Raw genomic sequence first — 24,677 nt, forward strand, 5'->3', positions numbered from 1 at the left:
GGGCAGAAAGTGGCACAGGACTAATTTGGGCTGGTGCTGGAGTATATCCCTTTGCATGGCATTTGTGCAGGAGCTGGGAGCTGAGCACCAGGGATCTGGGGAACAGATGGATCCTTGCCAAGCTCTTCACTATGTGTAGTCACTGGGGAGGCGTGGAAGAGAACGTGCCATTGTCTGCGATACAAGAGGGACTTCATGCAGTTGAGGTTATAGGAAGGATGTACTGGCCCACCCCTGCCTGCCTTCCCTCCTCTGCTTCCTTTTCCTCCTCCCCCTCTGACACCGAGCTACCGTTAGACTGCCAGCTTCCCAGCCTGCCTGCCCTTGCCAGCCCTAGTAAAATTGTTGGTAATTTGAAAAAGTCCGGTTCAGGGTGAACAAAATAGTGTGGGGTTTTTTGTTTTTTTTTGTATTTGTAAAGGGCTAGAGTCACAAAATAGCCAGCGGAGGAGGCACTGCTGTCCCTGCCACCCTTAAACATGTCAGCCCACCAGATAGGCACTCAGCTGGGATTTGGGAGACCCAGGTCTGAATCCTTGCTCTGGGCCAGGGCTCTGAACACAGGTCTCCTTCATTCGCAGTGCCTGCCCTAACCCCAGGCTATTGGCGTGAGGTGCTCTCAGTCTCTCTCTTGCAGAAGCTGTTCCACTTTGTGTAGGTGATTGATTATTCTTCGGAGTAGAGGGCTGGGGTCTGGAACCTCAGTCTCCCAAGTGAGTGCTCTAGCCGTTGGGCTGTAGAGTCATTCTCACATTTGTATGCTGCTCTAATGAGTATTCAGGCATTTTACCCAAAGTGGAATAGCTTCAAAGGAGAGATTGGGAGAGATCCACAAACAAATAGCCTCAGTCCAGAGCACGGAGTTGAACCTGGGTCTCCCACATTACAGGGGAGCATGCTAGCCTCTGGGCTAGAGATTATATGGTGTGGGTAAGGGTACCAGCTCCACCATCCCCTTCTATGGTGTGAATGGCACCTAAATCCCCTGGTGAATCAGGCCAACAAAAAATTTACAGGCTAAAACTATCTGGCAAATTCATGTCAAATCTGTGAGTATAAGAGGGTTAAAAAAATAACTAGATAAGTTCATGGAGGAGGATAGGTCCATCCATAACTATTAGCCAGGAGGGGCAGGCATGGTGTCCCTAGCCTCTGTTTGCCAGAAGCTGGGAGTAGGTGACAGGGGATGGATCACTTGATACCTGTTCTGTTCATTCCCTCTGGGGCACCTGGCCATTGTCCACTGCCTGAAAACAGGATATTGGGCTAGATGGACCTTTGGTCTGACCCAGTATGGCCGTTCTTATGTTCTTAATAGTTTTGGCTTGACAGAAACTGCATTTTTTTTTTTTTGGGCTAATAAACTATTTGTCCAAAAAAAATTGCCCACCTCTACTTTAACACAGCTTGACTAACGCAGTTCTCCGAAAACAATCCATTCCACCAATGGGGAGGGAGACGAGCCTGGAGCCCTGCTAGCTGGACTCAACATGAGCAGGCTCTGGCTATGCCTAGGCAGCAGAGAGAACCACGTTCTGTGTAACCCGGCTCTGAGTCACTTGGCCTGGTTACAGCTCACCCTGTTGGGACACACACACAGCAGTATGTTTCCCGGCAGGAATGGCAACTGTGCTGGCTTGTCCATGCAGCATGGGCGTGTTTGTATCAGTGCATGCTGGGGAAAGGTGGCTGTAACTCCACAGAGCAGCTGGTTCCAGAGCAGCCATTTCTCAGGGTGCAGTGCACAACCTAGGAGAAAGGAGGACTGGCTTATCTGTTTACATGGATACACAGGCAGATGCCACAGGCCTTCTTGTGCACAGGGTATAAACACAATAACACCCATGCAGTTAGGAGCTGTGAGTTAGCCATGTTGATGTGGACATGAGCCATATATGAAGTCAAACATGTGCCAACCTGTTAAAACTCAGTAAGTCCTTGTGCGTTCAGTTATGAGGGAGCTGGGAATCTAGTTCTAACATGGCTCCAGTGTGTAGGGTATGTAGGACCTCAGCTTTGTTTCCCTACATGGGCGAATGCCTTGGCCGTACTCACTGATTCACAGTTTAAGGCCAGAAGGAACAATTAGCTCAGCTAGTCTGATCAGTACATCGCAGGCCATGACATTTCACCCAAATGTTTAACTAAACATTTTAATTAATTAATTAAAGTAATTTAGCCCTCAAGAGACTCAACTGTTGTGTGCCACAGGCAGAGAACAGGACAGATCGAGATGTCACCTGTCCCTGAGGCCCCTGTAACGGCAGGGAATCGATCAGGCGAAAGTATGGCCAGATGATCTGGGGATCCATGCTGCAGAGGAAGATTAAACCCCCCCCAAGGCACCAGACAATCTGACATGGGGAATTCCTTTCTGACTCCAGACCTAGCAGTCAGTCAGACCTGAGCATGTGAGCAAGACTCACTAGCCAGGCAACTAAGACTGATTCTCTGTACCACCTCAGAGCACTAGCCCACCCCAGCTCGTAGACCACCTCTAGCTGTGGCCCATCTCTGATGCTTCACCCCCACCCTTAGATTGTACTGGAGAGTGTTGTAACCAGGCACTCTGACTCAGCTGTAATCTGGGCCTCCCTGGCCACAGAAATAGGTTCAAACCATGTTAGAACATAATCTGTTTTTTCCTTCTTGTATGTGATGATCTATTTCAACCCCGGTAGATTCCTAGGCTAAAGCTGGTTCCAGATGTGGTTATAACACATGGCCTCCTAACCTCACACACCAGGAAACCTGTTGGAACCTGCTTTGGCCCCAGCCCTGTTTAACAGAAGGCTTTTTGTTGTGTACAAGGACTCTTAGATGCTCCCTGCCTCCCCCTCCTCCCAGTTCTCTGTTCAGTTTCCACATAGGCTGGTTTCTAGCTGGCAGGGTGGGGCAGGGAGGATGGACTGGCTGGCAGGGAGCTGGTGGATGCAGATGAGGTTTCTCTTGTAGGTGAAGCTGTGTGCTCTGTGTGAGGCTCCCTGCAGTCTGGACTGTCCCTGGGTGCGTTGGCCCTGCTGTGATGATAGTGCAAGTATAGCAGACTTGCTGCACTGGTGTGGGCTACGTCCTGGGCCCCATGTGCAGTGTCATTGCTCAGATGTGCCCAGAAATAACCATCACGGTGGTGGATGTGAACGAGGAGAGGATCCGCGCCTGGAACTTGGATCAGCTGCCTGTCTTTGAAGTACTGCTCAGGAAGGGGGCTGCGTTCCAGTGACTGGAGCAGGCTGTGGGGAAGGGCAGCCTTCTCGCTTTGATTGCTGTCAATCACTCGGTGGGGAGGAGAGGCTCCCTGCCCCACCCTGGGCTGAGCTGACTCCCCGCTGCAATGAGTGTGACTCCAGTTACAGCAGAGGCTGCGGCACAGGGACCCCAGTGCCTTTTCAAAAGTTTTATTAGCTCAGCACAAAAGGTGAATGAGAGTTGTTGAGTGGCTGAGTTTGTCCCACTCCAGTAACAATGCCCCAGTAACCTGGGATTGCCCAACGGGATTGGATTGGATTGGACTGGCCAGAGATGTGGCTGAGCCCAGCATCCCCTCTCCCGCAGCACGGAGCGTCTGATGGCTCAAAGGAAACTGTTACTCCACAGTAATACCTGTAAATGCGTGTCTTGTCCATGACACGCACCTCCCAGTTGGTGCCCTGCAGCACAAGGCCTGCAGTTGATCCTGGTCAGCGTCACTCTGGTGCTGGCCTCTCTAATTGGTGGGAGTGTGTCCGGTCTTCTTGCCACTAAGAGTTCTGCCTGGGCGCTGATTGGTGCTTAGCTGGAGATGGCCCAGGGTGCTGGTGGGCTTCCATGTCCTGTTCCTCAAGGCCCCATGCAGGTGACGTTGTGAAGGGCACTCTCCTCTTGCAGTCCCAGCCAGGCAGGGCCTAACATGGCTCAGTTTGAGAATCCCAGCCCCGGATGAGGTGGCTGCGGCTGAGGGTGTTATTGCTAAGCCCTTTCCCCCTCTGTGTTGCACCAGGAGCTGGAGTATGAGAGAATCCACAAGGCGATGCTCAAACCAGCCTCTATATTTGATGGCAGGAGAATCCTGGACAGTTTGCATTATTGGCTGCAGCACTTAGGCTTTCAGGTACTTCCTCTGCACCCCCCACCTCTGCGTGTGTGCGTATGAGGATTCAGGCCACTGGGGGCCATGGCAGGAGAAGGCAAAGAGCAAATGGCGAAGGTGCAGTGAGTTGTCTGGTGATGTGCACACTGCCCTCTGCTGGGTGCAGTTTGTACTGGTCCCTATGGGTCCATTGACTCCTCTAGCAGAGCCCTGGATTTTGGGTGCTGGAGGTGGTGGGTTTGGTTCTCTGCTGCTGCAGTTGACTGATGACTAATGTGGGGATGAGCCTACAGGGCAGGATGGCTGGGCTGAGGTCTTCTGTGTGGCTTCCTCTTTCCAGGTGGAGACAATTGGGAACATCAGCCAGAGAATCCTGTTCACGGCAAATGACATCTCTGAGCTGGACCTGCTGGCTCCCCCCTTAAAAAAACGAAGGTTTAACCATGCTTCACCTGCCTCCCTGCCTGGGATCACCTGGTGTGACACAGACCAACCCTGGGGCTGAGATTGGAGCTGCACACAGTGATCCACCTGACCGCTGTGCCATCCTGTAGCTCCAGGGCTGACCCTGCGGGCAGGCCCTCCCACTGCAATCGGCTCAGCCCAGCCAAAGTCCTGGTGGGCCTGTCCTACCTAACATCCGAGCCTTGGCGGATGGCAAAGCTGGTTCTAGGGCAGCTTTTTAACTACAGCATTCACATACTGTGTGAACCTCGAAGTCCTTCACTTGACTTTTAAATGCCTGCCTTCCATGTGCTTTTCTCTCTGCAGTGAGTACATGGCACCGTCCCCCACCCGCTCTGCTGGGAGGGGGTGGGGATGGAGCCCAGACTGGCCCCCCGTATTTGTTCCTGCTCAGAATGTTCATACAGTGTTTCATTCCAGATTTTCATAACAAAACGCATTTGGCTGCCTTTGGGGCACTGCTGGGGCTCTGTGCTGTGAACTTCTGCCTCTGCCCTGTTCTAAGGGAAGGGACAGGTGGGCTCTAGGGCCTCTGTGGCTTCGTCTCTCATGCTGCAGTTTCCAAACTGCTCTTCAAAGGGCTGGTCCCTTAGCCTGGGGTAGGTGCTGTTTGGGAACCCCTGCTTCAGCGGGGTTAGGGCTGGTGCAGCGTGCTGGCTTGGCAGCTGTGCAAGGTGAAGGCCAGTGGTTCTCCCATGGACAGCACCAGGCAGAGAAGTGGCATGGACCGCAATGTCCTGTGGCCTCCCATGGTTGGAAAACACTCACAGGAACAAGAGGCAGGGCCATCTCTGGTTGGTAACACCTTGTAAAAAACGGTGCATTGTGGAAGGTCAATGGCTTTCTATGGGACAACCTCAATAACTAGCCTAACCCAGAGAAGCTAACAGCCAAGGCACACTAGTGCTGCAAAGGCCAGCTCTTCCATTGCCTTCCACGCTAACTGCTGGAGAACTGGCCAGTTGCCTGTTGCTCCCCATAATTGTCTTTGATTTCTCCTCTCATAAATTAGGGTGTGACAGCAGCACCTCCATGGCATCTCTCAGAGCACTGCTGGAAGACAAAGTGTGAGCCTCAGGCTGTAGTGAGGGAAACTGAGGCAGAGCTTAAGGCCAATGCTTTCAGATGGCAGTGTCCAAACCATGTTCCTCCAGCCATAAAGTTTTACAAGGTCTGTCAACAACAGTTTGCTAGGGAATGAGGGGTGGGTTCCTAGCCAGGGCCAGGAACTGGAGGAGCACAAACGGCAGCGAGCAGAAGCCATTGCACCTGAGCTGAAGCTCCCATCTTTGAGCACTAGGCCCATGCCCACCCTGGGGCCATGGTGCCTCATATAAAAAAAACAACCCACCCCGCAATTCCTTTGGCTTACCCCCACCCTACTCGCCTTATGATCATCAGCTCCCCTGTTCCAGTCATCTACACTGCATGAGAGGGGAAGCCTGCTGGGGCAGAGACTCAGAGAGGAGCCTCAATGAACAAGCCCCCCCCCCCACCGCCTCAGTGCCCCAGAATGGTGTTGGCTCCAGCTTCCTGCTGCCTGGAGCTTCTGATGACACTAATGGGGCAGTGGGTATGGGGAATTGTTGCTCCTCCTTTCCTGCTCAGACCCTCCCTGCCACCATCCTTGAGCGAGGCCAGGGCTGTGGAATACCCCGCTCCCCTCCCCTCTGACCCATGGATGGAGGGGTTTGCCCAGCCCACTGGGGGTCTCAACATGTGCTTTGGGTTTAAGCTGCTGTCAAGCAGGGGTCTGGCAGTCGCATCTCTCTCTCTCTCTCTCTCTTAACCTGGCACCATTAGGGAGGTTTTCTGTTCTAAGGAACAGAAAAAACATAGATCCTTTTTGCTTCTTCTCCTTGCCTCCCCTCATGCCCATTGATCGAGACACCCTCCCCCCAGCCCATGCCCCACAGGGCTCCCAGCTCCCCACCTGCATTAGCTTCCTATAGCCATCCTCATTAGCGTAGGATTGCTTCTTGGTTCTGTGCATAGCAGGGTTTTGCCTGGTGCCACTTTTCTGCTGCTTCCAGGGGGCAGAGGCAGCAGAGCAAAGTGGGGGCTGACCACAAGGCTCAGAGTTGGGGGCAGGATCCCGGTGGATGGAGGCACAGCTCGCTGGTTAGAATGGCCTTTGTGCAGGACATTAGCGTCGGGCCCAGCCTCTCCAGTGCCTCCTAGTGGCCACACAGAGCAAAACAGCTCAGCGGAGCCAGTACTCCCAGGGTTTTCTTGGGTTTGTCCAGGGTACCCTGGCAGCATTGTGCTGGCCACAGCGGCAGAACCTGGCTCTGCTTCCTGGCTTCAAGCCCGGTGTCGGTCGCACAGCTTCCGGCCTCAGCATTTGCCTTTCCGGAGGCGGTTTGCGGGAGCGAATTGCTGTTTAACATGGCAGATTGATGAAGGCCGTGTGAGCAGGGGCTGTGCTGGGGGGGGGGGGGGGGGGGTCAGAGTCTGGCTCGTCCTCACTCTCCTCTGTGCAGTCGAGCTTTCCTAGCCTGCCATTAGGCGAGGGTCGCTGCCCGTCTCTGGAATACGTGGCTGTGGGATACAGAAAAAGGCTGCACCCTATATAATATCACAGGCACAGCAGCTTATGCGAGACATTTACCACTTTCTAGCGCTAAGCACTCGCTGCTTTCAGGAGTGAATTTAATAAAAATAGCATTTGTCAGAAGTGGGATTCGAACCCACGCCTCCAGTGGAGACTGCGACCTGAACGCAGCGCCTTAGACCGCTCGGCCATCCTGACAGCTGTAGAAAAAAACCCTTCCTGAAGGGAGCTGTGCTTACTTGCCAGGTTTACTGCTTCCAGGCACGTGCAGGACTTTGCTTTTCCCCAGCTGAACTCCCTGCTATTTCCTCCCCTTCCTCCCGCTGCATGCAGTGTGTCCATGGCTTGTTTCAATGTTTTGTGGTAAGCTGCCACCCTGTGGCTATTTTGAGCCATGGCAGTTAAACTGACTGCCACCTCCCCCCAGCTTACAGTGTCCTTTCAGCCCTGAGACTCCAGGCGAAGTTGTAGCAGTTTGTTTAACCCAGGGGTCTCAAGCTCAGGGCAGGGGGTAGGGCTGCAGAAGGGATGTGGGGTGCAGCAGGGGGTTCGGCTGCAGGAGGGGTTCATGGGGGGGCTAGCCCAGCACACACCAGGGGCAGGGCAGGCTCCCTGCCTGCCTGCCCTGCCCCCGCACTGCTCTGGAAAGTGGTCGGGACTTGGGGGCAGGGGGCACAGGGGGTCTGTGTGTTGCCCTGGCCACTCCTCCAGGTACCTGCCCCGAAGCTCCCATTGGCACAGCTCCCCCCTGCCCTACCCCCAGTGCGCGCCAGGCCAGAGCCTCTCTAGGTAAATGCTGGGGGGGAGGGGAGCAGGGGTACTGCAGGGAGCTGGCAGACTGCAGAAAATAACCCCTGGGCTGCATGCGGCCCACGTATTTGCAACCCCTACAGCCGGTGCCCTCACTTGTAGCACAAAAGACAACCAGGCCTTACCCCAACACCTTGCAGGAGACAGGCATGCTGCCATTTGGGATGAGCCCCATGGCCAGCTAATTGGCCCAAGAGTTTGAAAGCATAAGAGAGGATTTTGGGTCAGGCTGTCAGGTATTTAGGCACTACAGCAGCATAGGCACTTTTGAAAAATCCCATGAGGCACCTAAATACCTTTAAAGATCCAGCTTTCAGCACCTCACCACTTCAGACTCAACCACAGTGGCCTTGTTTCACTGACTGATCTTCTGTTAGCCTGCCCATTGCACCAAGACCTTGCTGATTACCTGTTCTGTTCATTTCATCTAGGGCACCCGGCACTGGCCACTGTCGGCAGACAGGATACAGGGCTAGATGGACCTCTAGTCTGACCCAGTAGGGCCATTCTTATGCTTTTATGACCTGGAGTGTTTGAGAGTTTGTTCATTTGCCATTTCTTTTTATTGCACCCCCTTGGGCCTGTGAACTCTTCAAAACAAGCACCTACTTAGTACATTTTACCCATTGTGCAGCACCTGGGATTGCTCTGCACTCCAGAAACCACTGACAGCTAAACTCTAAGCCCATAGGCAGCAAGAGCGAGGAACGTGCCCTTCTGCTACACCTCACTTGGGATCCTGTGTGTGGAAACAGCAGCATATGCAGCTGAGGCTTTTAACATTTCAGCAGTGACCAGTGAAAATGTTGTAAGCAGGGGAGTCTCCTGCCCCTTTATGTAAGGGCAGCTTTAAGAGCAGAGGTTCTCAGACTGGGAGTCATGAGCCTGCAGGAGGTAACGAGCTGTCAGCTCTGTAGGGCTCAGAGCCCAAAGCCTGGCCCTGTGTGGGGATAGTAGCCCCTGCTAAATTAACCCCCCATTTTCAATTTATAAGGGGGGGGTTACTGAGAGGCCTGATGTGTGAAACGGGTCACCAATACAAAAAGTTTGAGAACCACTCTCTTAAGAGTAACAGAGGCGAAGGAAAGAAGGAACAGGTGGCAGCGATAGACCATCTATAGGGGAAAAAAGCTCTTTGCTTTTTATAAATTAGCAACAAAAGGTGCTAAGGCTGATGTAGAGACTGCTGAGGCTGAGAGCTACTGCTACATGCTTAATAGATGCTTGATGGTTGAAAGGGGATGTGCTTGTAGCAAGACTTAGAACTGCGCCATGTTTTTATTACTGTAAAAGTCAGAGGCCCCTGTCACAGATCCACAGGCCCCATGTTCAAGACAGCCCCTTCAGTACAGTAGCCTCCTCTGGGTCACACTCTCACTAGGGGAGGCCTCTTGGCTTGTGTCTTAGGACCAAACCTCAGAGCTTTCAGCTCCACTGCTTCATGCCTTGAGCTCCCTGCAACAAGTCCCCCTGGATTGGGCACCTGAGAAAGACTGGCACACCCAAAGGGAGCAATGCACCCCCTACCCAACACTGGAGTGACTCAGCCAGCAGGAGGGTTTATTAGATGTCTGGAATGCCCTTAGTTACCCTAGAGAACAGAAAGTTACAGAATAGGTCATGTGGGTCAGTGCTGAACCCTCTGACTTCTTTAGTCCCCCTCAGGAAGCTTCTCTCCTGCCTCCAGCAGCCCACACTTAACAACCCCACCTGGCCCTCCTCAGTCCTTTGTTCTCCAGCTCATCACACGACAGTGGCTTCCTGTAGATGGTGGGCCATCCCCAGCCCTTTGTTGCTAGGTGCCAAGTGTATGACCAACTGGAGTGGCTATTGTGTGTGGGCCTCTCCCTGCACATGGGACCCCGGCAGCTCAGCACTGATCACAGTTGTATCTCTGAGGCTATGAACACATTACAGTTTACATTGGTATAAGCTATGTCACTGAGGGTATGACTAAACAGCCCCTAAAGGCACATTAGTTACACTGACCTAAGCATCAGTGTGGACACTGCTATGTCAGTGGGAGAGCTTCTCCCGCTGACATAGCCATCCCTGCTCCTGGGGGCTGGAGTAATTTAGTTGATGGGAGAGCTCTCTCCTGGCAGCACAGCATGTCTGCACTAGCAGTACTGCATAGGTGCAGCTGCACCATTGTAAGCTCTGTAGTGTAGCCATAGCCTGACTCTCTCCAAAGAGTAAACCACCTTCCCCCTGTCCCTGTTTGGTGAAACTAGTTAAATATGCACCACACAGGGAAACTGAGGCACACACCACAGTCATACAAAACATTAAAAATTCCCACTTCATCCCAAGCCCGAGGAAGAATAGGTGCTAGGTGCTGTACCCAACATACACAAAAAGGGCAGTTCCTCTGCCCAAGTGACAGTCTACCTGGACAAAGGGTGGGAGGAGAAACATTAAGTAATGCACTCACATAGCAAGTCAGTGTCTGAAGGACTTGAACCCCACTCTCAGGCCCCAGGATCTATGCCATGCTGCCTTCTGGTAGCACCTATTTAAACTAAATAGCCATCCCTTGACCTTCATCAAATCAACATACTTGGCCCTTTGCATAAGGGATTAAAAAAGCCCAACCTTCCACTATATAGCCGACTGCTCATGCATTGGCTGTAGCTTTTCTGATACTAGAGAGCAAGGTGAGGGAAGCTTAGGCTTTGTACATCACTGAAAAACACCAGTCTTCTGCTGCAGCTCACCTTTAATACACCAGGCCTGGCACACAGCCCACAGATGCTCTGGCCTGTGCACAGCCCTTTCTCTCCTCTCCTGCCCTAGGCCTAGGTATAGGACGGGTTTCTGCTCCCTCCTTTCCAGAAACCAGTGACAGACAGGTGGGCAGCAGTACAAGGGCTCAGCGTGGTTATCCATAATCAGCCTTTCCTAAGTCAGGCCCCATTAAAAAAAGGTGTCAAGTTAGGCCTGGAATTCCAGGAGTGACCAGTGATTTTGGGTGCCAACATCTTGAATTTTAACCGCATGGTGGGGTGGAAAACAGAGCCAGAGCAGGTTCATTCAAGGCCATGGCTCCCATCATCATCTCAAGCCCTAACAGCATCTAGACACAGAGACATACTGAGGAGTTGCTCTGACAGAACTGGTCCAAGGCACCGCAGTTACCTGTGCCAGTTCATGCAGAGGACAGCTGTGACCACTCTGGTAGGTTGGGACAGAGACTAGGCAACACCACCCATGCAGGAGCAAGTCACACAAAAGGCAGCACAGTCCCTTAACTGCAAGAGCCATTTGCATGGAGAGTTTACAAGCCATTCCAGAAAGCACTCAGCTAGGAAGGACAGGGGGATGGTCACCCTCAGGGGAATGCACTAAGGAGCTGGGGCAGAGATGAGGGAAGGGAGTCCAGAGTGGAGAGTACTGTGCTTTGGCTCTCCTACACCAAGCCCTCCAACAGGGCTTTCCACACCGACAGCACATTCAGCAGTATGGAGTAGCCAGACTGTGTCCCAGATGGGCTGTTTGATCACAAAAGGATGCCTGTGGTACATCTCTTGCCTGCCTGCTTACCCACCCTACCACTAGGAGAGGGGGAACTCCCTAGTCTCATAACAGAAGAGCCTGACAAGGGGGGCGATGAGAGAAATGTGACAAGAGGGCAAGTGCCAGCAGATCCTTGGGAAACCTTATTGAATTAAGGGAGTTTCTGTACTATGGGGCTAGGGTGTACTCTCTAGGGGGACATGATGTGAGGCTAGGGGATTCAAGGACTAGATTGACCAAGGGGGCAGATGAGAATGAATAGGTTGGAACCATCAGTGGGTTTCCTGGGAAATACTTTGGGAAGGGTTAATACAAATTCCCTTAACTCTACTTACACAAAACCAAGCCTGCCCGACATAGGCCCTAAGGAGAGGCTGCTGCTTATCGTACAAGAGGCTGGAGATCAAGGGCCTGAGCTGCATCACTAAAAAGGCCAAATCAGCCCTGTCTGGGCTCTAGTTCTGAATCAGACAGCTATGAACTTTTAAACAGGGGGGAAAGGGGTATGTATAGATGCTGAATTTGTAACAGCTAGTAGGGGCCTAGGATGGAGTGGGCATGAGCTCCAGGAAGCACTGTTCCTTGCATGGAGGTTTTTTTAGTGCTTTCAAAAAGTTTTCACAATAAGAATAAATGTACTTGCTTAAAAACTGGGTGTAACTGCAGGCAGTTACTCTGGGCATAAGCAGTGGAGAGGAAGCAAAGCACAGACAGTGGCCAGTTTATGCAGTCTGGCTTGCTAGGAATATCACAGTATAGGCAGGGAACTGCAGCACAGAAAACCACCTCTCAGGAGAATGAACTAGTCTCTGTCACTATCATGAGGTGACAGCAGGAAGCCAGAGAATTTAAGTAGGAGCCCACAGTGGAGCACAGGAGGGGAAGACAGGTGCAGCTGCACTGAACTGATAGATCTCCACAGGAAGGGGCAGCTGGTTTCCCAGGAGGACATGAGCAACCACCATGAGGCAGGTGCTTCACTCCTAGCTGAGCCTTTGCATTCATCCCCAAAACCCCTCTTCAAAAACCCATCTCAGGGGCAGAGCATCTGTCACCCCTTCCCAAGTTCTTTAAGGCCAGGGCAGCTCACCAGCAGACAGACCCTGGAGATGCTCAGTACCAGGAGTAAGGCTGAGCACCTGCCACTGCTCCCTGAAGCATTTAAGCTTCCACTTTACCTTCAGCAGCAGCTGGCCTTCTTGAACTGAGCTGCCCCCTGCCAGCAACTCTCCCTACACCTCAGCAGCTCCTCCCTAACCCTGCCAGCCCCAGGCATTAGCTAAAGGAGAGATGAGGTTGAGCTTTTCAAGGCCCAAATGCCATGTGAGTGGACAGGCCAGTCTTGGAGACAAAGCAGTGGGGAGAGCAGAGCTCATGCTGCTGGGGGCAGGGACTGGGTAGTCAGAGGCTAGGCTGGAGGATACTCTAGAACAGCACCTCACTGGCCTGGCTTTGGGAAAGAAAGTGTAGCTGGCACAAGGGCAGCAGCATCTGGCTACTGCTGACAAGGAAGCCCACCAACGCTTCTGCTCCAGCAGGATGGTGACTCAGCATTGCAGCAGGGGAGAAGAACCCCTCCCCCTGAGCCCAAGCCAACACTGGTGACAGAGGCAGGATCTATTCCACATACAGGGGGCCCAAAGGGCGGTTGTCACCATACTCCAGAGAAGACCAGACACAACAGTTGCCTTTCAGGCTACTTTAATACAACCTCCCAACCCTTCAGTCAGAGTCTGAATGATCATTCATACACAGTGGCATGGACTGTCAACACCACTGGGGACTGGAGGACCCCAAATGCCATTTCCTTACAACCCCTTGCTCATAAATAGCTTGGTGCCTCAGAGAGGTGGTCACCATTTCCTCATTAAAAACAGCTCCCGTCACCATGCCAGCCGTGACCCTCCCCTACTTAGGCACTAGCAGGATTCAGGAAAGGCCTCCGCTCACGACTCAGCCCAGGAGGGATGCTTCCAACAGAGAACACTGGATTCTTCCAAACAGAGCGTAGGCCAGTGGAACAGGCAGCATTGCAGGGGGTGTTTCCCACCCAGCGTGTGTCCCATGCTCTTCCTTGCTTCATAGGACAGTTGTCTGACCTCATTGGCCAAGACCACAATAAAAAACTCAACCAAGCTTTTAAAGCAAAGTAAACAACTTTCAAACAGAATGAGTCAAACAAAGAGCTAAGAGAACAGGATTTAGTCCCAGGAATTTAAACAGAGCAGCCCTTCCCCCAGATGAGGGTAGGGAAAGCAGAGGCTTGCTCAGTGCACCTGCAGGGCTTGCTACCAATATAGCTCTGTGCTGTACATGCCAGGGACAGTCATTAATTGCCCAGTCTAATAGCAGGGAGTTCCCCAGGCCCTCTCCAAAGAGCACTCTGGCAGGTACATTTCAATACAAATAAAACCCTAACAGAACAAAAGAAAAATCTTCGAGCCTGGTCAGACTCACCCAGTCACCCAGCATGCATCTTCTTATGACCCCAGGACCTATGCAGATTGGGTCCTTCATTGCCTGGCCAGTTTAGCTGGTCCCTCTATGATGGTATGTGGGAATCCCCATGACATGCACCTCCCCGGGTTACTGCACCTGGGCACAGCCAGAGCAGAGAACATAAAAACATTAAAAAAAAACAAAAATCTGTGTCAAACATCTGAGAGAAAACACAAACAGGGACCAGAAGCAGCCTCTGCTTAGTGCCCACGTCCTGTAAAACCAGCTTACAAAATGTGAACACATCTACCCCACCCCTCCTCCCCTCAAGGGGCCAGAGACAGGAACACAAAGCCAATGCACTGAGCCCCAGAGGGGCAGCGCACGGCTCTGTGGAAACATCCAGCCTACACCACCGGGCACCCTGTTGGGGAAGGAAAAGAGAATTAGAGCCATATGCAACACAGCAGAGAGCTAAACAGTCAGAGAGACAGTGTGCCCCGCCCCTTTCCCCATGCCTGAACACCCCTCCCCTTCCAAAATAGACTATTTACCCAGCCTTTCCTGCAGCTCTCAGCTCCTCCTTCAGCTACAGCTCACATCAATACACTCCAGCCACTGGAGTGCTAGCACAGGAAGCCCATAACCCAGAGTCACTCTACTGGGTAGTATTTCACCTACCCTCCAGCAGGAGGCATTTCACATTCCTTTGATTTCCGCCCCCTTCCCCATCCTCGAAATCCCAAAGGTAACAGGAGATACTGGCATCCCCTAACTTGGAGGGCAGGAAAAATCCCTCAAGCGAACAGATGTTTCCAAGATTAAACCTTGAAACAATTTTAGTTTCATCTTCCTTCTCGCTGGCTCATTTCACTTTCATTCTGAATTTCCCCCTCAGCCAGACTCAGGGCAGTTCATGCCTGGTCTCTAACTCTACCGAAAGTGTCTCACGCATAAGGACTAAGTTGCAATGGCTAGGTTGGCCATGCAGAAGAGGACTATCAACCACTGGCATTCCACTGGAAAGAATGTGCAAACATTTCTATGGCTCTTTCCTAAACCTACATAAAAAGGTCAAGATACCAGGCTGAGTTTGGTCCAACAGCATCCCTGTAACTGAGTCACTGGGTTTTTAATACCCTGGCTTTTGGGAGCTGTTCCCCTCAGCCCCAAGACCTCTGCAGAGCCGTGCACAGACTCACCCAAAGTTTTGAGCAGCTGCAGCGCTATGGCATTTTTGGCCTTGTCATGTCCACTCAAGCCAGATTTATCAGGTTTGATCCACATAAACCCACTGAAGGGGGATGGGTAACCTGGAATCACCACCTGATACCAGAACCGCAGCCAGCCGTCAGGGTTTGCTTGGACACATTTAGTTAGAAACACAGGGATTCCCAGCTGCTGCTCCTTGCACAGTGCGTTCAGGTAGTCTAACACACAGAGTGCCTGTGGCAAGGGGCACGTCACAGCATTACCAGGTGCCTGGCTCGGACTGTCCCTCTCGCAGCCACGAGGCTGTGAGCTTTCCGGGAAGGTTCTCTCTGAGTTGGCACGGAGTTTCTGCTTCATGTCTACTTTCAGCCAATCCACTTCGATTTCCTCTCCATACAGGCCCAAGTTACCTATGCACAAGAGGAAGCAGGTCTTAGTTTCAGAGCATTGGTGCTCCTGGTGCTGAGAATGGGGACGGTACATGCAAGAAAGCAAGAGGGAGTAAGAATGCACACAGATTCCTCCCCCCCACACTTATCAGGTATTGGACAAGACAGTGAGATCCTACTGATAATTCCCTGCAATTCTGGGTTGGGTTTACACTGACAATGGCTACAGGTTACCAGATATAGGCCTAAACTAGAGAAAACCCACCCCCAAACGCATCTAGCCTGAGGGACCAGCAACAGCTCTGCTGTCATTTCCAAGCTCTCCTTTCTGCCCTGGTGATTTATACCCCAGGAAAGCCGGGGCAATCAACTGCCACAAACAAAGGCAACATCCGAAAGGACATGGAAAGGGACAAGACAGTAACCAGTGTTGCCATTTTAAGGTGATATCACCCTATCAGAAGATACATGCACCCACTACTCCCAGACTAGTGCTCAGAGAAGCCACTGCCACTTCTGGGATCTGCAATGCCCCTTCCATTCTGATTCCTCTTGCCCTGGCCCACTCCTCCCCACAGAGGTGGAGTACCTTCCACTAGAGTTTTCTTGGCCATGGCTGCGGCTCGGTGGGAGTTGTATTTCAGCACTGCAAGCTGTCCCCCCTTCCGGGAGGGGCTGCGATACAGGGATATGTTCAGGACCCCTGTTGTCACCTCCTGCAACAGTGTCTGCAGCTGGCCCTGCTCCACCAAGGACGACAGGCCATCCACACATAGCTCACACTTCTCAGTGCTCCTGCAAACCATGATGGGGCAGCCCTTCTGCACCTCAAAGTTGTTCAGAGCCGCAATAGCTACTTGTGCACTGCGCCGATTGCTGTACTTGGCATAGGCGAAGCCACGGTTGAGCCCGCTGAAGGTCATCATGAGGCGGAACTCATACAGCTTGCCCACGCTTTGGAAGAGAGGAATTAATTTGTTTTCATAGATGTCCTGAGGGAGTTTTCCAATAAATACCTCTGAGCCAGATAGAGGGGGCTCCCCGATCCAGCCTGTAGATACACAAAAGCCAAGCAGTAAGACAGACACCCCCAGTCTCCAACAACTGCGCTTCCCTGAAACTCAGTGTGACAAGAGGCTGTGCCACTGGAGAGCAAAGTGAACCAGGCCTCAGCTTACCCCTTATCTGCAGAAGGATCCTGGGTAGGCAATGAGCCTTGGACACCAGCTCTGCACACAGGACAGGCTGGAGCAGATCCAAAAGGGTAAAGAGCAAGGCCGTCCTGCTCAGTGGGAGAGGACAGAGGGAACCCTCTCATCCAGGGGTGAGAAAAATTTTAAAAAGGTTTCTTTGACTTAGTTTTTTAAATTATTATAAGTTTCTTTTTATAAGTAAACCAGTTTAAAAATGAAATCTGATTAATTGCTTAAAACATTTAAATTAAAAAAGTTAAATCCATGAGCTGCTATCAAAAAACTTGGAATTAAAGGCTACTTTTCTATAGGAAGAAAGGTCTTCCCCCAATTCTAACTTGGCTCTATAAGCTTTATAAATATGGCACAATAGGTCATGTACTGTATGAAAGGTTTTATTTAAAAAAATTATATGCTGTTGTGTTTAAATTCCAGTTACCATCCTAATGGAGCTTGACAAATCATTAGCAAAAAGTTAATTATCTAGCAAGTAAGCAGTATATCAGTCACCATTTTCTAACATACTAAAAACATACAATTAAGACTCTGAAAATGTTAAGCTATAAAGTTGCTTAGATACATGTGGCAAAAAGATGCACCAAATCTAGTGTCAAGGCTCTATTTAGTTGTAAAGCACTATGTTTTAATGGGTACACCAACCAGTAAGACAGCACCTTTCTTTAAAAATAAGTGGAGTACAAATGGAAAAGTTAATTAAAATCAGTATTCAAACAGAGGCTCTCAGTTGGTGATTTGAAGATCAGTGATCATCTTCAAAGGCCTTGATTTAAATCAATGCACCCTGCTCCTTTCACAGCACACCCTCCCTCTTGCTCACCCACCAGGCTGCTATGAGGGAAGCTAGCTGCTGGGTGCCCAGGTGTTTTAGCCTCCAGAACCTGCCCCACCCCACCCCCCCAACAACTGTCCCAGTCTGGGGGGGTCCCTTGGCATGCTCTCAAGGCACAGACCCTCTGTCTACACCCCTACTGCCCCAAGACCCTTGGGCTCAGTGCTGACCCTTCAGATCCACTCCCCTCATCTTAAAATACATCCTCCTCCATAACTCCATCCAAAAGCATGAAGAGGGCCCTACCAAATTCATGGCCCATTTTGGTAAATTTCATGGTCATTGGATTTTAAAATTTTAAATTGCATGGGTTCAGATATTTAAATCTGAAATGTCACGGTGTTGTGAGCATGGGAGTTCCGACCCAAAACGGGAGGGATCATGGGGAGATCGCAAGGCTATATTGTAGAGGGTTGCAGTATTGCCACTCGTACTTCTGGAGAGCTGGAGCCGCTGGCCGGGAGCCCAGTCTGCCGTCAGTGCTAGTGCCAGCAGCACGAGAGCTGGGTTCCTAGCCAGCTGCTGCTGAGCTTCCTGCAGCTGGGGGAGGCTTCCAGAAGTGGGTCTCTCCCAACCCTGGGAGTGGCCCATGCAGGGGACAAGGAAGTCCCATTCGTCCCCCCCCAGACCAGCCAGGATTAGCAGCTGGAGCCTGGCACATGGTAGAAGCCCCCAACTGAGGCCGCCCAGCTCTCCCTTTCCCCAGCTCTGGACCAGGGTTCAGAGGCTAAGGGGACATTGGGTTGGCTGTGCATGGGGCAGGGTGACCAGAGTTCCTCCCAACCATAGCACCCTGGGCAGTTGCCCATATAATCCACCTGTAAGGCCAGCCCTGCCCCCAAAAAAGTGATGACCCCCTCATACCATGGTACCCTCACTTCTGCGCTGCTGGTGGTGGCGGCACTGCCTTCTGAGCTGGGTGCCCACCCAGAAGCCACTGCTCTCTGGCCACCCAGCTCTGAAGACAGCACAGAAGTAAGGGTGGCAGTACTGTGACCAATGGACAGATTTTGCAGGGGAGATCAGATTTCATGGTCTGTGATGCATATTTTATGCTTGTGAATTTGGTAGGGCCTTAAGCATGAGCCTTTTTGGTACCTCTGTGGGCTCAAGTGGTAGGTGTGAATGCTTAACACATACACACTTTGCACAGAAGTCCAACACATCCTTGATCTTTAAGAGAGAAAATTACTCAGGGTCTACCTACACTATAAACTTAAGCCATCCTCTATTAGGTTGACTTACTGTGGTAGTGCATATCTGCACTACTGTCCTTGGTTTGGTGGTGCACATCCTTACCAGAAGCGCTTCCACTGACCTAAAAGAGGCAGCGTGGGGAGCTGAGACCCTAGTCTTTCAATTTTGCTGGCAGCTCCCTGCAAGAGCCTGAGCTGCCCCCGCCCATGAACTGCCTCCCCATTCCTTGCCAGGAGCAGGGGGAAACCACCCGGGGTTTCTAGCCTCCTTGTTCCCGGCTCCAGAGCCATACAATTGACAAGACCACCAACGAACATTCCCGGCTGGGAGCGGGGTTCAGCTACCCATCTCTCCAGGGGTACAAGAGGCAGTTGGGCTCTAGCTGCCTAGCTTCTTGTCAATTGACAAGAGCCAACAGCTTCTGTAAGGAATGCAGTGTCTACACAGACACTGTGTTGCCCTAACTACACCTACATAAGCCCTACACCTCTCGTGGCAGTGGAGGAATTATACCTGTGTAGTGGGGCACTTGCATCGGCAGGACAAGGCTGCAGTGTAGACACTGACATAATTAGGTCGATGCAAGCTGCCTAACATCGACCTAACTGTAGAGTATACTATGCCTCAGACTACAGATCATTTAGAAAACCTAACTGCAACACCCCTCACTAGCTCACCCTGCCCTTGGCAGACAAACTCTCTTCAGGTTGTTTAGCAGGGTCCCTGGCCTCAGACTTCTACATGCTGGACTGCTTCTCCTGCATGGAGACAGGGGTGTCCCTAGACATTTTGGTGTCCTCCGCGGCTGGGGGGGGAACTGCACCCCAGCACAAGCTGGCAGAGTGGAGCAGGTTGGGGCTGGGTCACTCCACTTCCTGCTGCCCAGTGATTGCAGAGCAAGTCCCACCCTGCACTCATGGTGTGACAGGAAGTGGAGTGACTGGGCCACAGCCCACTCCACTCTGTTCCTTTGGCTCCCAGCCTTGGGACTTGGAGGGCAGGGGGTAACTGCCCCCCCAGCACTCACTGGTGGTGCAATGTCTAGGAGTGGCCCTGCTCAGCGCTCACAGAAATGGGGCCCATGACCCTGCATACCCCCACCCCCGGGTCACCTGTCTGTAGCTGTTGTGGGCTGCAGGGGTTCCCCCTTCACACATGCAGAACACCTGAGCAGGATAAGGTGGAGAAAGAGGACGACTTGGATGACACGCTGAGCAAGATCCTGCAAGCCAGAGCTGTATCAGATCACGAACAAAGGACCTGGAGGTTGAATACTGCAGACTGTATGGAAAAGGATAGAGTGGACAGGAGAAAGATGCAGGAGTCCCAACAGGAAAAGACAACAGATTTAGCAGGATATAATTGAGCTTCTCCAGCAGCAAAAATCCCTAGAGACTCTTGTGGACCTACATGTTCAAACACAGGCTTGCCTCCCTTTGCAATCCATGGAGAGCTTCATCATATCACTCCAATACACCCTTCAACACTCTTCTCATGGCTCTACAAATACCAAAAAGATCGCGTATCCTGTGCTTGCAACGCTCATGATAATAGTGCAGAGCTGTACAGACTCCATGCTTCTATTAGAGATGGCTAACAGTGACAAGCCCTGCCTGGGTTCATAGGACTTTCAAAACAGGAGCAAAAATTATGGGGTAGAGATGTTATGCTATGCAGAAAGTTGCATGATGGGAACTTGACCCTGCAGTTCCACCCACCCCTGCACAACTTGTTTCTACCCCTCCACACATTGCCAAAAGTTCCCAATGGCACTTGCACACCAGGATACCTACCCACTGCATATAGTTATAGGCACTCCTAGTGAGCGTGCAGAGCACCAATGCAAGGAGCCAAGCATACAAGTGATATAACTGCAGCAGCTTTATGCTTATGTAACGTGCACTGGCAAGAGTTTGTAGTGTGGATGTGTCCCAATGTGCTTCACCTTGGGTAAGTCATCACCGCATTCAAATGCCAGGGACAATGTTGTGTCAGACATGATATATCCTTGCCAGCAGAGGTGGAAAGACACACACACACACACACGATACTAGTTTTCATAGCAACAGCTTCACAGTATCAACTAAAATTCTTACATTGTACAGACGCCCCCATATCACCACACTTCCTCATCAGGAAACTTATCTAGGTTTTCCATTCATTGCTACCCATCATGGAGCTGTGAATGGACTCAGCAGTTTGGAACCAGTAGAGTGACTGTATTTCTATGCCTAAAGTAACTGAAAAAGCGGTCAACTTACCTGGAGGAGGGCCTCCATACTTCCTCTGACCATTGACCTGCACCAGTTGGATGCCAGTCATCTTCACCCAGGCCAACAGGGCTGTTTTGTTGTTCTGATTGATGGCATCACTCCACATCTGTCAAGGAACCAGACAGATACTTTGTCCAAGGTTGGCCCAGTGGTTATTTCTGACCTCATGTCTGAGGCCTTCAGAGGAAGTGAGTTAGCAGTGACCCACACCACCAGCAGACAGACACCCATTTACAACCCTCCTCCAAAAACTACCACCAACTGGTATGTAAAACTTTAGACTGCGCTTTCTTATTCTCCAGGGTCAGAGAACATGTGACAAGACTCCTACATCACAGAGACTTCTGGTGGCTCTACTCAGTCAAGGTTCACCTACCTGGTCTGGTTAAAAGGAGCCATAGTAGATCCAGTGTTGCAGGGAGGCCTCATCAGCTCACTCCCACTTACTCCATGGTGATGAGGACCTATGAAGCTCCCTAGATTCCAGCAAAGACTCCAGAATGAAGTCCAGGTTGCAGAAGGTTTTCAAGAGAAAAACCTCAGTATTAGAGAATAACTTAAGAGTAATACATAAAAAGGTGTTCAGACACCTTGAAGAAAGCAGTCAGCCAGCCACCAACTCAGACTGATGCTAAGACAGGACATCTGGAACAGGATGGCAGAGAGAATATCATACTGCTGTGACAGCCTCTGACACACTCACTCCAGTTAGAAGCTACATTTCCTAAGACTTAAATTGCAACTCAGCTGGAGAAATATTGGTTAAGTGACAGCTCCCATACCCCACCCAAAGAGACATCAGCATCTTTCCTAGGAATGGAGACACTACTACAAGAAGTTACTAAAACCTTTTCTACATGGGACAATTGCATCAGTTTCACTCAAGTTTTTTTTTTTTAAACCCACTTTTAATTAAACTGGCACAAACCCCTGTGTAGAGGCTCTTATCCTGGTTTCAAAACAAGGATGTTTTGATTTAGCTTAATGTGATTAGAAGTCAGTTTAAGTTGCACTGAAATAAGTACATCCACACAGGGGTCTGCATTAGTTTAACTAGACTAGGTTAGACATCACCCTTTACATACCATGTAGCAAGCATTTTAGAGACCGCTCTCAAGCCTCAACATTAGTTTCTACAGCTAGTACATATTTAGTTGTACTGTTTTCTAAAGCAGGTAAAATCCTTCCAGAAGACAGAGATTAGAGAGCAGGAAAGTGATTGGCCCTAAACCGCCTAGTTCTCTAAACCAGCAACAATGCCCCCTACATACAGAATCAAACATGCGAGAGCACCTCATGGGGGCTTAACACAGCCATGAGATGGCCATAATGCATGTTAAGATTTTAAGTCACCTTCCTTCTCCCCTTTTCAAGATGGGCTTCCTCCCCAGTTTGGGTTGTCATTGTTGGGTTGTCTAAAAGTGTTTTAGGAAGATTATTTTCCCCCTCTAATCTGGGTATGCAGCACCCTGCCACCAAAGCTAAGCAACTTGCATATCTTGACAAGAAACATGGTCTCATTGCAATAGCCAGCTGAAGGGAGTGATAGCTGAGCAGTTGGGAACACCTGTGTCAGCCAAAAAAAGGCAGTGGGTGTGTCAGAACCATCAACATACAACAGATAGTGCCAGGGGCAGCCCAAACAAACAGACTGACATTTACAGATAAAGAAAACCAAAAATGTGTAGCTAAATCCTGGGGAGAGTTAAGTTAGTTTATCTCTGATTGTTTGGCGGCTCCAAGCCTTTGAGGGATCAGTACCACTCAGACACGGATTTCCAGACTCCACCCCCACCTTTTCCTGGAGTTCCACTCCCTCCCCTGCTCCTCCGCAGGGACGGGCATCACCCGACACCTCCTCGCTGGTCTCCCACCTCAGGGCGCACACAACCTCCGTGCTCCTCCATTCTGACAAGGGCGCCACCCCAGGCCCAGCCTCTTGGGACCCATGGGGGAGGGGGAAGAGCTCGCAGAGGGGACCCAAGTTCATTAACGCTCCCTGGGGCGGACTCCTCTCCGCAAAGCGCCTGTTTAGGGGAGTCTCCGGGGAGCGAGTTCGGCCCCTTGGCCAGACCCGCAGCAAAACGGGCCGGAACCTGCTGCAAGGCTCCGCCAGGCCCCTGAACCTAGCACTTGCCATCCAGCGCCAGCTTGCGGAGCGACGCCGATTCTACCCCTTCCCAGCGGGTCAGCACCGGGAGCACTGGAGCGCCTACCCCAGAACACCGGCAGCGTCGCAGATCCCCTCCATGCCGGCACTCCCCGCACCAGGAGGGTCCGGACGCCCCCGCCCTGCCCGAGGAGCCGCTCACAACGAAGCTCTCTCCGCGGCCGGCAGATGGGTCGGGCCCCCTGGGGCCGGGGAAGCGCTGAGCGCCGCTCCAGGAGCCCTGTACCGGCGGAAGGCGCCGCAACAGCCAAAGGGGCTGCGCCGCCCGAGGAGGCTGGAGGTTCCCCCTGCCCTCCGGGAGGGGGAGGCAAGAGGGGACCGGAACTACCCAGGGGCACATGCTCGGCACCATAGCCCAGGCCCCCTTGCTCGGGCCACTATCCAGCCAGGCGAGCCCCGGGAAAGGCCCCAGGGCGCTCACCTGCGCCTCCAGCGCGCCCTCCATGCTGCGCCAGCGAAATCCCTCGCAGGGGTGGCTCCGCCCGTCGCCCCTTTATAGCCGCCCCAGGCCTGGAAGCTTCCAGCGGCCCCGACCGGGGCTCGCTCATTGGGCGTTGGCTGGGCTCACCCCGCCCCCCGGGGGTTAGGGTGGAGCCGGCCTCGGCCCTGGACGTCGGCGAGGCGCCTCGCTCCGGCACCAAGGGTCAGGGGGCTGTGGCAAAGTTGCCGTCTCCAGGCATCGTTACAAAGTTACAGCCCGAGGGGGCCTGCGGAGAGGGGCGCTGCTCCCAGCAGCTCCCGTGCCAGGTCTGCCGGCAGGGCAAGGGGCCAGACGGGCAGTGTCCCCACGGAAGGGGTGGGAGCCCCAGCTGATCCCCCGAGGGTGCAGCAGTAAGGCGGATAGCACCTGCCACTTCTTCCTGTTCCAGAGCACTGAAGGATGGTTATGCACAGAACCCCCCCACCCTCCCCATTAGGTCCCTTACTGTGCCAACACTCACACTCATGATAAAGACCACGAGAAGTAATGGCTGCAGGAACCCACAACTACTACTAGCCCAATGCCCTGGTAGGCCCAGCTACTGTCGAACAGTGAGGGCTTGATGCTGGCAAGATTCAGAATAGCATAAGGGAACTGAACAGGAATAGAGACTGCTCAGGAACCAATGCTGGCTTAACACAACGAAATGTCCCTGCATTTGCTAGCAGGGTCAGAGAAAGGCAACATGTTCTGGGGTGGTTTGTGCACTGCCCTGCATGAACACGGCTAGCAAAGTGTCATGCTCCCCCCTCTCTCTAGTTCAGTCGTTTCAGATACTGTTGCCCTAGCAGTCAACAAGTTTTTTGCAGAAACTTACAGCTACCTACTCATAACCAGCTTCTCTGGAAAAGAAAGCAGGCACCAGAGCCAGCCAAACCCACCCAGTTCTGATTTTTCAGGGAAAGTGGCTCATGGAGAAGACACGTTTCTGCATTTCTTTTCTCACAGAATTAATAGAGCCGCTTCCAGCCCTATCCAACCCAACCCAGCACAACTTTGGTTTGTTCAGAAGAAGTTTTAAAGGAAAACAGCAGTGATCAGTTGTAGCACCTTGGAGTC

At 51.9% G+C, this 24,677-nt stretch overlaps 1 protein-coding gene and 1 non-coding gene across 3 annotated transcripts; both read right to left on the reverse strand.

The window, feature by feature from the left end:
- Positions 1-7,203: 7,203 nt before the first annotated feature.
- On the reverse strand, positions 7,204-7,286 carry TRNAL-CAG (transfer RNA leucine (anticodon CAG)). The gene has a single exon. It is a non-coding gene; the product is annotated as a tRNA-Leu (tRNA).
- Positions 7,287-13,128: 5,842 nt separating this feature from the next.
- DND1 (DND microRNA-mediated repression inhibitor 1) lies at positions 13,129-23,667 on the reverse strand. Of its 2 annotated transcripts, XM_073356087.1 has the most exons (5): positions 23,559-23,667; positions 20,956-21,073; positions 16,044-16,505; positions 15,056-15,475; positions 13,129-14,277 (listed from the first exon to the last, which is right to left on the reverse strand). In XM_073356087.1, the coding sequence occupies exons 1-5, from the start codon at positions 23,580-23,582 to the stop codon at positions 14,261-14,263; spliced, it is 1,041 nt and encodes a 346-aa protein (XP_073212188.1). In that variant the 5' UTR covers positions 23,583-23,667; the 3' UTR covers positions 13,129-14,260. The 2 variants fall into 2 exon arrangements, with proteins under 2 accessions (XP_073212188.1, XP_073212185.1); XM_073356084.1 differs by lacking the exon at positions 13,129-14,277 and having other exon boundaries at positions 14,412-15,475.
- Between the last annotated feature and the right edge of the window lie 1,010 nt (positions 23,668-24,677).

The sequence above is a fragment of the Lepidochelys kempii genome, chromosome 8 (genome assembly GCF_965140285.1).
Source record: "Lepidochelys kempii isolate rLepKem1 chromosome 8, rLepKem1.hap1, whole genome shotgun sequence".
NCBI lineage: Eukaryota > Metazoa > Chordata > Testudines > Cheloniidae > Lepidochelys > Lepidochelys kempii.